The sequence below is a fragment of the Emys orbicularis genome, chromosome 4, assembly GCF_028017835.1.
Source record: "Emys orbicularis isolate rEmyOrb1 chromosome 4, rEmyOrb1.hap1, whole genome shotgun sequence".
Taxonomy (NCBI): Eukaryota; Metazoa; Chordata; order Testudines; family Emydidae; genus Emys; species Emys orbicularis.
In genome coordinates this window covers 88923208-88940096 of record NC_088686.1, presented here as the reverse complement: position 1 = coordinate 88940096, position 16889 = coordinate 88923208, and the positions used below count along the sequence as shown (strand labels likewise).

General features: G+C 39.8%; 1 protein-coding gene across 3 annotated transcripts in view; it reads right to left on the bottom strand.

Moving 5' to 3' along the window:
• NELL1 (neural EGFL like 1) overlaps positions 1–16889 on the bottom strand; it is a 445942-nt gene that overhangs the window by 28813 nt on the left and 400240 nt on the right. For 2 of the 3 annotated variants that reach the window (XM_065402716.1, XM_065402718.1), the window contains one exon: positions 7405–7545. The exons of the other annotated variant lie outside the window; for it this stretch is intronic. In XM_065402716.1, coding sequence (XP_065258788.1) covers positions 7405–7545 — 141 coding nt within the window. The remainder of the gene's footprint in view (positions 1–7404; positions 7546–16889) is intronic. 3 annotated transcript variants of the gene reach the window in all.

The window sequence follows — 16889 nt, the reverse complement described above, 5'->3', positions numbered from 1 at the left end:
GAAATTCCATGCTTGAATAATAAGAATATAGCAATAGGAATATACAACCAACCACCTGACCAGAATGGTGATGGTGACTGTGAAATACTCAGGGAGATTAGAGATGCTAACCCCCCCCCACCCCCCAGAAAACCCAATAATAAGGGAGGATTTTCAACTATGCCCATGTTGAATGTCACATCAGGATGGGATGCAGATATAACATTTCTAGACACCATTAATGACTGCTTCATGGAACAGCTAGTCCTGGACTCACAATAGAAGAAGCAATATTGATTTAGTCCTAAATGGAGCAAGGATCTGCTCCAATATTCCAAAAGAGATTAATAAAGCTGAACTGGTTGGGAATAGTGACTGTAATTAAATTTAACATCCTTGTAGGGGGGAAAATACAAAATAAACCTACCAGAGTAGTGGTTAATTTCAAAAAGGGAAACTACACAATAAATGTGGAACAGTCATGAGAAGTGCCTGCATGCTGCATCGAATGATTTTAAAAACCATAATAGAGGCTCAAACTAATGGTATTCCCCAAATAAAAACTAAACAATAAGAGCAGCAAAAAAATGCCATGATGGCTAAACCACCACATAAAAGAAGCAGTTAGTGGCAAAAGGCATCCTTAAAAAATTGGAAGTCAAATCCTAGTGAGGAAAATAGAAAGGAGCATAAACTCTGCCAAGAAAAGTATAATTAGGCCAAAAAAGAATTTGAAGAGCAACTAGCAAAAGACACAAAAACTAACAGCAGGAAATAGTTAAGTACATGAGAAGCAGGAAGCCTGCAAATCCATCAGTGGGGCTATTAGATGATAAAAGTGCTAAAGGGGCACTCAAGGAAGACAAGGCCATTGGGGAGAAGCTAAATGAATTCTTTGCATCAGTCTTCACTGCAGGGAATGTGAGGTTCCCACACCTGATACACCTGATATTTTTAGGTGGCAAATCTGAGGAACTGTCCCAGACTGACATGTTGATAGAGGTGGTTTTGGAATATACTGATACACCTCTACCTCGATATAACGCTGTCCTCGGGAGCCAAAAAATCTTACCGCGTTATAGGTGAAACCGCGTTATATTGAACTTGCTTTGATCCACCAGAGTGCGCAGCCTGCCCCACCCCCGGAGCACTGCTTTACCACGTTATATCCGAATTCGTGTTATATTGGGTCACGTTATATTGAGGTAGAGGTGTAAATTAAACAGTAATAAGATGATAGTCCCAGACGATATCAACATAAGAATTCTGAAGGAACTGAGATATGAAATTGTAGCACTACTAACCATGGTATGTAACTTATTGCTTAAATCAGCCCCTGTATCAGATAACTAAAGGATAGCTAATGTAATGCAGATTTTAAAAAAAGGTTACAGAGGTGTTCCTGGCAATTACAGGCAGGTAAGCCTAACTTCAGTACCTGGCAAATCGGTTGACACTATAGTAAAGAACAGAATTATCACACACAGAGATGAACATGATATGCTGGGAAAGAGTAAACATAGCTTTTGTAATGGGAAATCATGCCTCATCATCTATTAGAATTCTTTGAAGGGGTTAACAAACATATGGACAAGGGTGATACCATGGATATAGCATACTTGGACTTTCAGAAAGCTTTTGACAATGTCCCACATCAAAGGCTCTTAAGTGAAATAATCAGATATGGGATGAGAGGGAAGGTTCTCTCATGGATCAGTAATTAGTTAAAAGTTAGGAAACAAAGGGTAGGAATAAATGGCCAGTTTTTAAAGTACAGAGCAGTAAATAGCATGGTCCCCAAAGATCTGCATGGGGACCTGTGATGTTCAACATATTCATAAATTATGTGAAAAAGGGGGTCAACAATGAGGTGGCAAACTTTGCAGATGATACGTTACTCAAGATAGTGAAGTCCAAAGCTGACTGTGAAGAGCCAAAAAGGAATCTCACAAATCTTATTGACTGGAAAAGAAAATGACAGATGAAATTCAATGTTCATAAATGCAAAGTAATGCGCACATTGGAAAACATAATCCCGAGTATACATATAAAATGGTGGGGTCTAAATTAGCTGTTACCACTCGAGAAAGATCTTGGAGCCATCGTGGATAGTTTTCTGAAAACATCTGCTCAGTGTGCAGCGGCAGTCAAAAAAGCTAACAATGTTAGAAAACATTAGGAAAAGGATAGATAAGAAGACAGAAAATATCATAATGCCACTATATAAATCAATGAAATACCCACATCTTGAATACTTCATGCAGTTTTGGTTGCCCCATCTCAAAAAAGATTAGAATTGGAAAAAGTACAGAGAAGGGCAAAAAACAAACAAACAAAAAACAAACAAACAAACCAAGAATGATGAGGGGTATGGAACTGCTTTCATATGAGGAAAGATTAAAAAGATTGGGACTGCTCAATTTAGAAAAGAGATGACTAAGGGGGGATTATGATAGAAGTCTATAAAATCATGAATGGTTTGGAAAAAGTGAATAGGGAGTTTTTATTTACCCCTTCACATAACGCAAGAACTAGGAGTCATCCGATGAAATTAATAGGCAGCAGGTTTAAAACAAACATAAGGAAGTACTTCTTCACACAACGCACGATCAACCTGTGGAACTTGTTGCCAACAGATATTGCGGAAGCCAAAAATATACCTGGGTTCAAAAAAGAATAGGTCCATCAATGATTATTAGTTAAGATGATCAGGGACGCAATCATATGGTATGGTTGTCCCTCAATCTCTGACTGCCAGAAGCTGACATTAAGGGATGGATTATGCAATAATTGCCCTGTTCTGGTCATTCCCTCTGAAGCATCTGATACTTGCCACTGTTGGAAGACAGAATACTGAACTAGATGGACCTTGAGTCTGACCCAGTATGGCCATTCTTAGATTCTTATGTTCTTAGACTAATCACAAAATATTTAAACACTGGGCCAAATTCATCCCTGGAGTAACTCCACTGTGATTTTGGCCCACAATTTCTCATGCACATGGGACTGTAAAGCAAAGACAGTTGCTATGCAGATGAAACCTCTCTCATCTAGAATAAATAGCTCAATGACTCTGGCCTTGACTCTAAATACTTTATCATGGAAATAAACTTTATAAAGTGGTTCAAATCAGTGTTCAGGTAACATGGCTATAGTTTATCTTCAGCTTGAATGTGCTTGTAACATCCATGTTTCATTCATAGTATAATAATATTTTTTAAAAGAATTTAACAGTTTAATCTTTAAATGATCTACTTGAATAGCAGAATTCTCTGTTTAATTTCTAACTGTTAAACCAGTATAAAAGATTATCAGAAACTGGTTTGCTCTCTTTGGCTGTGGTGCTCAGCAGCAGATGGCTCAGAAAAGCTATTTAATTAAAAAAATCCCATCGATTTCACATTCCATTTACTGCTTACACATGGTGAGAAAAATGTCTCACCTCGTGAACTTCCAACACACTGTGCAGGTCAAAACGAGGGCAGTTTGCTTTGAAGAAAGCACACTGCTCTTCAATCTTCTAAGTATATCATGGAATGTAACATTTTGGGCTCAGTTCTGCCCTTACTACATGAGCACAACTCCCATCATCTGCAACTCGGACTACTGACTTTAGCAGGTAGTGCACCCATCTATAAAAGAGGAAATTGGACAATGCAAAATTGTGACAACACTGGACTAAATACATTCTTGGTGTAGACTGTAGACAGTGGAATTACAATCATGGTTTGGTCCAAGGCCTTTATTACATTTGTTACCAGTGCTTACACAGCAGGATGGTAGGCATCTCTGAAATATCTGAGACAGGCAGGCATGAAGGAACTCTGTCCTTTATGCTTAGTACTCTTTGGGACCTTTTGGGGTTATTTCATGTTGCTTTACTTTGTGATAAAATTAGACTCTCTGACACTCCTTTTACAATACTTAAATAAATAGAGCAGAATTTTAAATATCTAAGAATATGTTTGAGTATAAATGACTTTCATGTGGAATTGTATCTATTAAACCATGAAATGCTGTGAAATTCATTATTTTTGACACAACCACCCTCATGAAATTGACCATTGGGAATTTATGTACATACATTGCCTGGTAGCAAGAGTCTGTTTAGGACAAAGCATAAAAAGCTAATATAATTTTGTTGGACAGTCTATAAAGTATTGCTTTTGAATGTTAATTGTAGATTTTTCTCTTAAATTATAGGCCCAGTCTTCCATCAAACTTCCACTAACTTTACTTAGCACAAAATCAGGCCTTAATTGGCTAATTTTTTTCTCAATGGACAACTGAAATTTACAATTTCTCATTTTTTATTAGTAGGGAGAACCTTCTCACTTGTGTATACAAAACAAAACCTCAAAATGCATTTACAGTGCAAAATAAAGTTTTTCATGGTAAATATATAGCATTGTCACAAATATCACCTTTATGGAAAACTCTCACAGAATTGAATAGGGATGAAATCAACAGAATTCTAAAGAAATCAAACAGAATTCTAAGAAGCTAATCTAAATCTCTCCTTTCTAAAGATTTTAAACCAAATGATAAAATTTAAAAGAGATATTATATCCCTGTTATAGAATTATATAGACAGGTTTAAAAGTTCTGTAAAGAAGATGTAATTCTCTATTAAATCTATCAGACTTTTCCGTAAAGGCAGAATTTTAAAATGAATATTACTTTAGCACCTTCAAATTTAACATTTATCTATGGAATCTGGACGGATTCTGATCTAATTTACACAATGGGAAGAAACTGCACTGAAATCACTGGTTTCTATAGGCGTAAAGAGTGGCACAAGGGCCTAAACCTGCTCCCATTGGAAGTCAAGGGCAAACTCCCATGGATGTCAATGGTGCTGAATCAGGCCAGAGATCAGACTCAAACTAGCATCTTTTCCATTGAATCAGAGAGGAAATATACAGAATCTACATCATTTTGAAAGAACACAGTCCACACATACAGCCAAACCAGAGTCCTGGGGCCACCAGGAGGAAAGGAGATGCAGAGTTTGCTCAGCATGCATATCTCCTCATGTGGAACTTCCACCAGTATGAAAGATGTGAGCAAATCTCTGAGGGAGAGACAATGAGTGTAATTGGGAACTCGGGGTGGCTACACAGGAAAGTGAGTGGGTGCTGAAACTGAGCATCAAGGGGTTGAAGAGCCTGATGAGAGACAAGGGAGGGTAGAAATCAGAATGAGAGATAGTAGATTGAAAGCTGAAGGCACTGGAGGGGCATGCAGAGTGGAGATGATCCGGAACCTGAGCATATAGAAGCTGGATGTGGATGTGATATATCTTGACTTTAGCAAAGCTCTTAATATGGTCTCCCACAGTATTCTTGCCAGCAAGTTAAAGAAGTTTGGATTGGATGAATGGACTATAAGGTGGATGGAAAGCTGGCTAGATTGTCGGGTTCAATGGATAGTGATCAACAGCTTGATGTTTAGTTGGCAGCCGGTATCAAGCGGAGTGCCCCAAGGGGTCAGTTTTGTTCAACATCTTTATTAATGATCTGGATGATGGCATGAGTTGCACCCTCAGCAAGTTCATAGATGACACTAAGCTGGGGGGAGAGGTAGATATGCTGGAGGGTAGGGATAGGGTCCAGAGTGACCTAGACAAATTGGAGGATTGGGCCAAAAGAAATCTAATGAGGTTCAACAAAGACAAGTGCAGAGTCCTGCACTTAGGAAGGAAGAATCACATACAGGTCGGGGACTGACTGGCTAAGCAGCAGTTCTGCAGAAAAGGACCTGGGAATTATAGTGGACGAGAAGCTGAATATGAGTCAGCAGTGTGCCCTTGTTGCCAAGAAGGCCAATGGCATATTGGGCTGTATTAGTAGGAGCATTGTCAGCAGATCGAGGGAAGTGATTATTCCCCTCTATTCAACACTGGTGAGGCCACACCTGGAGTATTGCGTCCAGTTTTGGTCCCCACACTACAGAAGGGATGTGGACAAATTGGAGAGAGTCCAGCGGAGGGCAATGAAAATGATTAGGGGGCTGGGGCACATGACTTACGAGGAGAGGCTGAGGGAACTTGGGTTATTTAGTCTACAGAGTGAGGGGGGATTTGATAGCAGCCTTTAACTACCTGAAAGGAGGGTTCCAAAGAGGATGGAGCTAGGCTGTTCTCGTGGTGGCAGATGATAGAACAAGAAGCAATGGTCTCACGTTGCAGTAGGGGCGGTTTAGATTGGATATTAGGAAACACTATTTCACTAGGAGGGTGGTGAAGCACTGGAATGGGTTACCTAGGGAGGTGGTGGAATCTCTATCCTTAGAGGTTGTTAAGGCTTGGCTTGACAAAGCCCTGGCTGGGATGATTTAGTTGGTGCTGGTCCTGCTTTGAGCAGAGGATTAGACTAGATGACTTCCTGAGGTCTCTTCCAACCCTAATCTTCTATGACTCTATGAACTTGGGAGCAGGGCCCAAGGTGTTTATTGGGTGTGAGGTTTTTTGTGGGGAAATTGCTACAAGGAACTATAGAAACTTACATTGTAGATTTTCCTAAGAACACAGTATTCAGAAGAATGCAACATAGTAGCTGGTGTATGTGTTTCTGTCTTGCCTCCCTGTCCTTTAGCCAAGGTCTCTTCAACACACTGTCATATGGAGAGGCAGTGAAGAGTCACATCTATGGTGGTGGAAGGGAAGTAATGTGGTGACAGAAGAGGTATATCCTGCTCAATATCCGCTCTGTGGTGTTCCCACTGCTTGGCACTTTTACATGCAGTCTTGTGCCCCAGAAGTAAAGTGACCAAACCAAGTTTACACATAGCATATAAAAGTGGCAGAACCAGGACTTTATCCCTGGCATCTTGACTCCTGGTCCCCACTTTCAGCACTAGATCACAGAGCCTAACGATAGAATGGGATTCCTACAGACTTTCAAAAATGCCTTCAATCTGTGTCCTTATGACCTTGTCCTCCAAATACAGTACGTACAGCATAGAAAGCATTTGAGGCTATTTGAATAGCCCTAAAAATAAAACAAGATAAATACAAATGATAATACACAATGAATAACACTGACTTATGATTAAATGTGTTCCCAAATCTTTGTGCTGAAATCTGAAAGCGATGGTTCATATTCTGTAGCCTGTCACACTTGCAAAACAACCTACAAGGGGCCCTGTTATTTACTTATGGTGATAAATGGCTAAGGACAGTAAGTCAGACGTTTGGCCTCTGATTGTCCGTATTCCACATAACCATTCAGAAATGCAATGGTTCGGATCTCTTTTATCAATGTCTACATTGTATTACTAAGGATGCTGATGAGCTTAACAAATGGTTAGTTACATCCTAATTTTTGCCTTAAATATAATAACCATTCAGGACATGCTGTCTCAAATAGTCAGTGTATGACACCATGCAGAAGGAAAAAAAGTTCTATGCTGATCTTTGCTTACCAATACAGGATTCCCCGGAAAATGAGTAGGTTCCATTGTCATGGAAACCGCTTCTGCACTCACAGTGGTACCACCCTGGGAGGTTAACACAGCGTGAATGGTTGTGACACTCAATGATCCCCTCTGCACACTCATCAATATCTGCCTCAGAGAAAAACACAAGCCAGCCAGAAAATTAATTTCCTTTGACACCAACATTTTAGATGCTTTTTTTTTTTTTTAAGTCTTCCTTTAAAATATGGATTGTATTTTGTTATGGTTCCAAACACACAGTTGGTTCAACAACAGCAAAAACAACAAGTAGGACATCTGAAACATAAAAAGTAAATAAAATTTTTACTATAATACGTAAATAAGGTGTTTTTATTCAGAGGTAAGGAACTATTTTTTCCATGTACATAAAACATTCTGAGGAAGATTCTCAACTGAGAATTTGGCCCTGTATCTTTTTCTGAGAATCCTGAAGTATCACTGTAGAATGAAAGCTTAATGATCTAAAACAAAATATGAGATCATTCTTGCTGCTGGTGGTGTTTTAAAGTGCTGTACAGGTGGTGTACAATTATGATCCTAAGGGCCCTACTCTACCACCATTACATGGAATATTATTTAACGACAAAAGTAGTCCTACTGGGTATGATCTCAATTCCACCCGGTCTGCTTTGTACTAGTCCTCCAGAGCAGTGCAGACTTAAAATCATTGGCTCCATCCCTCTAAGATTCTCTTGGCATAGGGGAAATTTTCTGTTGGTGTAGGGCTGCTGTAGCGACTCCCATGATGCCTCTCCTGACCCCAAATATAGGTAGGATGGCCGGGCAAAAAGAATCATGGCTTGGAAGCCTCTGAGACTGGCTGATAGGTCCATGGCACTTGTCATAACTATAAAGGGAAGGGTGACAGCTCTCCTGTGTACAGTGCTATGGAATCCCTCCTAGCCAGAGACTCCAAATCCTTTTACCTGTAAAGGGTTAAGAAGCTCGGGTAACCTGGCTGACACCTGACCCCAAGGACCAATAAGGGGACAAGATACTTTCAAATCTTGGGGGGGGAAAGGCTTTTGTGTGTGTCCTTTGTTTAAGGGGTTGTTCGCTCTTGGGACTGAGAGGGACCAGACATCAATCCAGGTTCTCCCCATCTTTCTAAACAAGTCTCTCTTATTTCAAAATTGTAAGTAAAAGCCAGGCAAGGCGTCTTAGATTTACTTTGTTTTTCTCAACTTGTAAATGTACCTTTTACCAGAGTGTTTATTTTTGTTTGCTGTACTTTGAACCTAAGACAGAAGAGGGGGGTCCTCTGAGCTCTTTAAGTTTGATTACCCTGTAAAGTTATTTTCCATACTGATTTTACAGAGATGATTTTTACCTTTTTCTTTAATTAAAAGCCTTCTTTTTAAGAACCTGATTGATTTCTCCTTGTTTTAAGATCCAAAGGGGGTTTGGATCTGTGTTCACCAGGAGTTGGTGAAAGGAAAGAGGGGGGAAGGGTCAATTTCTCCTTGTTTTAAGATCCAAAAGGGGTTTGGATCTGTATTCACCAGGAGTTGGTGAAAGGAAGGAGGGGGGAAGGGTCAATTTCTCCTTATTTAAGATCCAAGGAGTTTGGATCTGTATTCACCAGGGAATTGGTGAAGGTCTCTCAAGGCTACCCAGGAAAGGGAATTAGCTTTGGGATGGTGGCAGCGGACCAGAACTAAGCTGGTAGTTAAGCTTAGAAGTCTTCATGCAGGCCCCTACATTTGTACCCTATAGTTCAAAGTAGGGATACAGCCTTGACAGCACTACTTTAACTTTCCCTGGGAACCAGACCGGGTCACTAGCTTGGTCAAGGACTGAGGAAGGCCCTCTGGGCCCTAGAGTTTGGCTGGACCAGACAGTCTGATGCAGTGTGAGCAAAGGTGATAGAAATGGTCCCTAATCAGTGTTAATAATATGCCTAATCTCCAAACTGGGCATCCCAGTACAGCCTGCAAAAGACGACAAATTTTCAGCAACTGGATTTCTGCTCTAGAGTTAATACTTGGCCACTGTACAGGACTTTATTTGTTCAACAGACTTTACAAAAATTAACTAACACCTTGCTGAAATTACAATTTTCACACTGTTTCTGTGATGAAAGTTAATACATTGTAATAGCATGTGACAGAAAGAAAAGGCAATCATATGTTTCAGCTGCAGTTATAAGATCCTCTGGAAAAGAGTGAACAAATGGCAATATACCTGTAATTTTGTAGCAGTGGAAATATACAGAAAGTTTGATTCCCTGCAGAGTTCCAGTAAACATGTGTTGCTTTTACTAAGGATTTTTCTAAACCTTCTTTAACATCATAATCTGCAACAACCTTGGCTGATTAGTGCTGGCACCTGGCTGTTGTTCTCCTTTGAGCATTTATGCAGTATATTTTGGAGGGTTATAATTAAAATTAGCAAATTAATTTTATGTTAACCTTCCAGTAATTAAGAAGCTGTTATATTTTCATGATGTTCATAAAAAATGGTTTATTCTTCTGTTTAGCCAGAACCATTTTAAAAAAATCTTGGACAGTTTTCAGCACCGCTGTAGGAGATCTTTCCAATTATAAATGAATGTCTTTTCCTCAACAAGGATGAGCTGCTTTCATCCACTGAGAATTATTCCTATCTAGTCAACAGCATATAAAACAAGAATAAAAGCTTGTATCACAAACACAATGGAAATCTGCAGACTTTGGCCTCAATTCTGCCTTGAGCATGGGTGCAGGGCTCTCACCCCTGGATCTTGATGCAAGACTGGGATCTTATTGAGCAATCTGAGTCTGATTCTTATCTCCATTTACAAATATTATACACCAGTGTGGCTCCATTGACTTCTGTGAAATTTATTCTGATGTAGACCAGTATAGATTAGAACCTAGTATTTTCCAAATTTAACTATATTTATTATTTTATATTAGCAGTGCACCACAAAAGGACAGATCCATCTTTCTTTTGTTTAATAATAGTATTTATTCTTGTTTAAATCTAACTGAGGAATCTAAACAAAGCCCCCTTTTCATTTTTGTGTTCATACTCTGCTTAAAAGTGAAGCAATGTAATTTTCTACAGTGCTGGCATACAACTACCATTTATTTCTAGCATTCTTCAACATCTGTCTAATAATAAAGTCAGCTTGTTTACTCTTTAAACTCTGTTGCTGCTGCCACCCCTCTGTACTTTATATTTTGTGGAAGCTAATTTTAGCATAAAAACAATGTACAAATCTAACTGTCCATCAATGATGAGCGCTGCTTGCAAATTCAGATGCTTTCAATTCATTATAGCAAATGGAATTTATAACCATGATCTTTTCACATGTCATGGCTGATGGAACAAGTTTAATCCTATTTGGGAAGTGCATGACTTTGCTACTGCAGGTTATTTGCAAATGAATCCTCCTTCTTGCTTCTTTTTCTTCCCTTGTATTGAATCCAAGAGCGCTCTGATCTAAAAATTGTTTACTTGGGTCAGTCCTTTACTTGACCTCCCCTCCCTTCAATTCTACTGTTTTTAATTTATGAAATCAATAGAGTTTTCCTAAAGTTTATCTCCAAAGCAGAGTCCCTTTGAAAGAATGTTTGATTTAGGTTTATGGTACAGGATGCTCATTAGTAGATTACTTTTTAGAGAGCTCTCCTGCTTAGAGCATTTGCTCCTATTTAAAGAATGGAGAAGAGAGTCAGAACATGAGGCTATGCACATTATGTTGGGAAAAATAAAATGATATCACTGATTATTTCTCGATTTGATTACTTCCTTAACCTACCAACACCATCTTTGTCTGTAGCTTCCTACAGGAATAGAGAAAAGGGTTAGACGATGAAATTTTGATAAACGTCTAGAGTACTGTATGCAAGGCAAAGGGGAAAATAAAAAGCAGCCTTTCCATTTGTCTAATGCATTACAGTTGGTTAGCCCGCACACTTGCACAAATGTCCACAAAGGCTAAAGAAAAAAAGAAAAGGCTCTTCAGCTGATCCTATTGTCCCTTACCCTATTTTTAGCAAGTCGTACATGGACAATATTTATGAATTTGTTCTGTAAATACTGAGTGATTTAAGAACAAAGAGGTCTTTGTAAACTGGGATGTTTTAAAGTATATAAATCATATAATGGAGACAGCAAGCCCACACTGTCAGGGGCATTGGCTAGATGACCTAGCTGGATATTTTCCATCTTATCGTACTATGGTTTTTGGAAGCACTTTTATGTGGGGTATTTGTATATAAGAAGATTTTGCAATATCTAATGGCTGGATAAGACGATTGGAAATCAAGCGATCTGGGTTCTATTCTAGGTTTGTCACTGGCCCCCTCAAATAAGTCACTTCACCCTTCTGTTTTCCCATCTTTATACACTCACATTAAGCACTTTCAGATCACTGGATCAAAGATGCCATAAGTACACAGTATTTATATGCATATGGTACACATATATCAGTGCCAGATTTTTTACTACAGTATATGATTCAATTGCCTACAAAGCTATAGTGTGCGTATTATATATAGATTTCCAGACAAAAAGATGTGTTAAACGGAAGTAAAGGGAGGAAAATATATAGCAACAAATTAAGAATAAAAACAGTACTGTACAACAAAATTGTATTGATTCCCCAAACAAGTACTACAAAACTGTTCTGGGACTATGCCCTAACGCAGCTGTCGGGAAATGACTGCTGGACCTGTGCAGTCACAGGTCCATGTGCGCTGCTCCTCTCCCAGCCCACCCCAAACCAATGTTCCACATTCTCTGTATGTTAAGGGCACAGATCGCTGGAGAAGCACAAAAGTTCCACTACATTAATGCCCTCTGCAAGCATTTATGGGGGCAGGGAGTGGGAGGAAAGGAAAGGAGATAGTAGGATGCCCCCTTAAATATATAGCTTAATACAGTAAAAGCTGTTTTATCCAGCATGTTGGGGGAATGGGGGTGCTGGTAAGTGAAAAATTCCAGATAACTAAGAGGGAGGAAGTTTGGGTGTGGGAGGGGTTGCGAGGCTGGGGGTTGCGGCATGGGAGGGGGTGCAGGGCATGGGCTCTGGGAGGGAGTTTGGGTGTGGGACAGGGCTCAGGGCAGCAGGTTGGGGCACGGGAGAGGGTGCGGGGTGCTGGATCCGGTGGGTGCTCACCTTGGGTGGCTCCCCACAAGCGGCGACCTGTCCTGGTTGCTTCTAAGCGGAGGTGCGGCAGGCGGCTCTGACCCCATCCCGCCCTGAACGCTAGCTCTGCAGCTCCCATTGGCTGGGAACCACGGCCAATGAGACCTGCGGAGGTGGTGCCTCCTCCTAAGAGCATCCCCTCCTGCGCCCCAACCCGCTGCCCTGAGTCCCTTTCAACACCCAGACTCCCTCCCAGAGCCTGCCCTCCACACCCCTTCCCACGCCCCAACCCCCTTCCGGCTCTGCACCAACCAGACTATAAACTGGAATCTCAATGGAGGTCAGAAATGCCAATTTATAGAGTTTTCCGGGTGGTAATGTGCTGGATAAAACAGCTTTTACTGTATATTCATCTTTATGAGGCTAATCCAAAACCCACTGAAAGCAATGGAAAGACTCCCATTGACTCATTGACTTTTATGGACTTTGGATCAAGCGCTACATTTTTAAATATATAGTATAAAAAAAAATAGTGTGCATGTGCAACCCAGCCAAATGAATATTCTTGTGGGAATCTCAACTTCTGTCTATCATGAATGTGTGACTTTCAGCTGTGTGGAACATTAAGTCTGCATTAATGTAATTTTTACATTTTCTATTTAACTCTAATTTAACAAGGGGCATTGCAGCTCTTCCCCCCACACCACCCCGTGGTGCCCTTCTCCTCCCAACCTTTTTTCAGTTTAAGCCCTGCTCACAATGCCCATCTGGAAGGAGTTACTGTACAGCAGGTTCGAATGCATGCTTTTATCCCACTTGGTTATTTAACTGTCATTAGCACAGGATTGTTAATGGATCTGACAACACTCCATTATGGTGATTTTGCAGAAGGTATGAAGTGGTGCATTTTTCCATTGTACAACAGGGACACCAGTTGGTTTTGAATAAGCTCTTGCAGGATGCTAATCCTGTCCTTTGAGGACAGGTCTGTAGTTTTTACTTTTACCATTCCAGCTTCCTGCATTATTCATAGGGGTATTTACGCAGACATGATAAATAGGATAATTTACCTCAAAATAAAACACAATGGTTTCAGAACCCGATGAAAAATGGAGAATTAAAATAAGTCAATCTTCTAAAATGCTTCACCATATTTCTGTCATTATGTGATTATACTCTTATGCTGTTTTTACCAGAGGCTCTACACAAAATGAGACAGCAGAGTTTTTAAAATAAAAGCCTCTGTTCATCAAATTTCTAGAGTATTGCTGTTCATGTAAAAAAAAAAAAGTATGAAATCCTTTTCTTTAGCTCTTTATTGAATAGGAGACTTGGTAAAAACAAAATTAAGGTATTTTCCAATTAATACAGCATCACAAAGGTCTCGGACATCCTAAACTGAAATCACACTCTTTGATTGTTAAGTATACTAATTCCAGGAGAGTATCATAGCTGTATGTTCCAAAGGAACATCACCCTAAAGAGTCTCTTCATCATAAAATTGCTTAATGACCATCCATCTGGACAAGTGAGGCATGAATCCTATCTCCCTCCATTTTCATAAAATTAAGACAGGGAAAACTGAATATGGATAAGAGCTTTATGCAAATGTGATTCCCCCACACACCTCAGAGGAGACATGCACCCACTTCAAGAGGCCCTCCATGCTCCCACAGAATACAACTGCTTTGAAAAAAACGGCATGAAGCAGGGGCATGTGATCTGACTATTACCCATTTGGCAGATTAATAAGCTAAAAATTAAAACAATAACCAACAGCCATTCCCCAAACCAAAAAAACTTCAGACAAACCAACCCCCTAAAACCTTACTTGGCCAAATTCAGTCCTGATGTAAGTGGCCATCACTCCTCTAGTTTCAATAGTTGCATCTGCTTATCTCAGGATTGAATTTGGTCTATTATTATGGTACTACCTTTTCTGTTGGCCCTGGTGCCCCTTTCCAGCTGGCATGAAGAAATTATGCTTACTCTCAAATGTTTATAATGAAAACTGCAATTCTGTCATTAGTGGTCACCCTTTAAAACCTGCCAGTTTTGCTTTAGAGGAAAATGTAAGTTTACTACACTATCTGCAGCATTCTCTACACGTCTATATTTTTACTATAGGGGTAAATACCTACAATAGTGATAATACTCAGGTAAAGTAATTTAGGCTAGGTCTACACTACCTGCCTGAATCGGCGGGTAGAAATCGATCTCTTGGGGATCGACTTATCGCGTCTCCTCAGGACGCGACAATCGATCCCCGAATCGACGCGCTTACTCCACCAGCGGAGGTGGGAGTAAGCGCCGTCGACTGGGAGCCGCGGCAGTCGATTTTGCCGCCATCCTCACAACAGGGTAAGTCGGATCTGATACGTCGAATTCAGCTACGCTATTCGTGTAGCTGAATTTGCGTATCTTAAATCGACCCCCCCCCTGTAGTGTAGATGTAGCCTTAGTTATCTGAACCAATAGACAGCATTCTAATGGTAACAACTGAATAAGGACTAATGAGTGTTTCTCAACCTTGAGAAATCAGCTCACACCTATCAGTACATCACAGAATCACAGATATTTGAGATAGAAAAGAGCTACTAGGTCATCTCAACCTCTTTCCCATTCAACATTGTTCCCTAGAGTCTATTTTTGTCTAATCTAGTTTTAAATGTTCCAAGTGATGGAGCTTCAACTGCTTTCTGGTGGAAGCTTGTGGTTGTCTTTGGAATAGTCACTCAAGGGAAGTTTTCCTTCTCCATCGAGCCTTACTTTTAACTTTCTTAATTTCATCCCATTAAGAGATATTGAGCAAGTTGTCTGCACCAAATGGTGCTAACATTCTTTCCTCTTTCTCTTTCCCCTACTCCATACTTGTGGCACTTTTCAAGTCGTGATTTTAGTTATGCCATATTTACGTTGGGCTTTATCCTACTGTCCTTACTCTGGCAGTGGCAGTTTGTTCTAGGTATCAGTGTAGGATCAGGCTCCAGGGCATGAGGACAGGGAAGTAAAATAAAAAACTGCAGTTTGTAAATATAACAAATACAACTCATGTTCATGAGGTCCCAATAAAAACTGAATATATGTAGCAGCTACATGGTACTTCAGAGGTAGATGGTGTGCCCGGGCACCTATTACAGTTAAAGAGCAGCTGTAACATAGTTATTGTGCAACTGTGGATTAGTGTTATCAGGATTGTTAATCAGCTGGAAAATGTGTGTGTAAATTTAAAAGTATTAGTTTAACCCAAGAGCAGATTAACTGAAGCTATCAGGATAACAGACTATTGGATGCCAGCAATTTTTAAGATTAATTCTTTTAATATATCACACCTCATTTACTGAAATCCATTTTTATAAACACTCCAAACTGATTTCTTTATCAGTTTAGTGCATGTCTCTTCATATTAGTCTATTTGTATGCTAAATCTGCAGTACACTTGAAGGCTGCAATTTAAAAGTCGCTGAGCTAGCCAGATGGTTGTCAATTCACAATATATTATCTAAGACAAAGTTTTGGATTCTTTCATACCAAGCATAAAGACTTATTTAGGAAACACGAATACTGCCATAGTATTTAATGGAAAATTTTAGCAGCCAATTATCAGGGAATGAGAGTAACCATAGTAGTCCACAATTAAGGTTGTATTTGAGTTTCTGATATGAACTAGATTTTAGCCATTCCTCTGTAAGCCACAAAGAAATATTGGCTTCAAAGTTGGTAGGTTATAGGGTTTCCTATAGTAGCGTAGGTAGGTAGGTAGTATTCCTGTTTTACAGATGGAACAACTGAGATACAAAGAGTTAAGTGCGTCACCCAAGGTTACACAGAAAACTTATGATAGAGCCAGGAATAGACTCCTATCTCTTGATTCACAGACCAGTGTCTTAACAGTGAGGTCATCCTTCCACCACATAATTACTATAAAGCCGATACTTAAACAACCAAACAGACCCAAGGCTGTGCAGTGTTACCTGTACTGGTGAGTCATCAGCAAAAATTGGTCCAATTTTTAAAGATATATTGGAAATCTTGGCCCTTGAAAATCAATTCAATTAGGCCACTATACTGTTATACCTGCATGTGCAATACCCAAGCAGTGCTACAGTATACTAGATAGGAGCACTAGGACAAAAACTGCTTGGGAATGAAAGAACAAAATTAATAAGGGAGATCCATTCTAATCCACGATGACCATAGCAGACACTTTTAGCACCAATCTTGCCATATTACCTGTATTTAAAACTAAAAAGACAATTTGTTTGCTTCCAGAAGCAAAAATCATCATTGACCACAAATTTCATTGATCTAGTGTATGGAATGAGGAGAACATAACAGTACCCATATTGGGTCAGACCAATGGTCCATCTAGTCC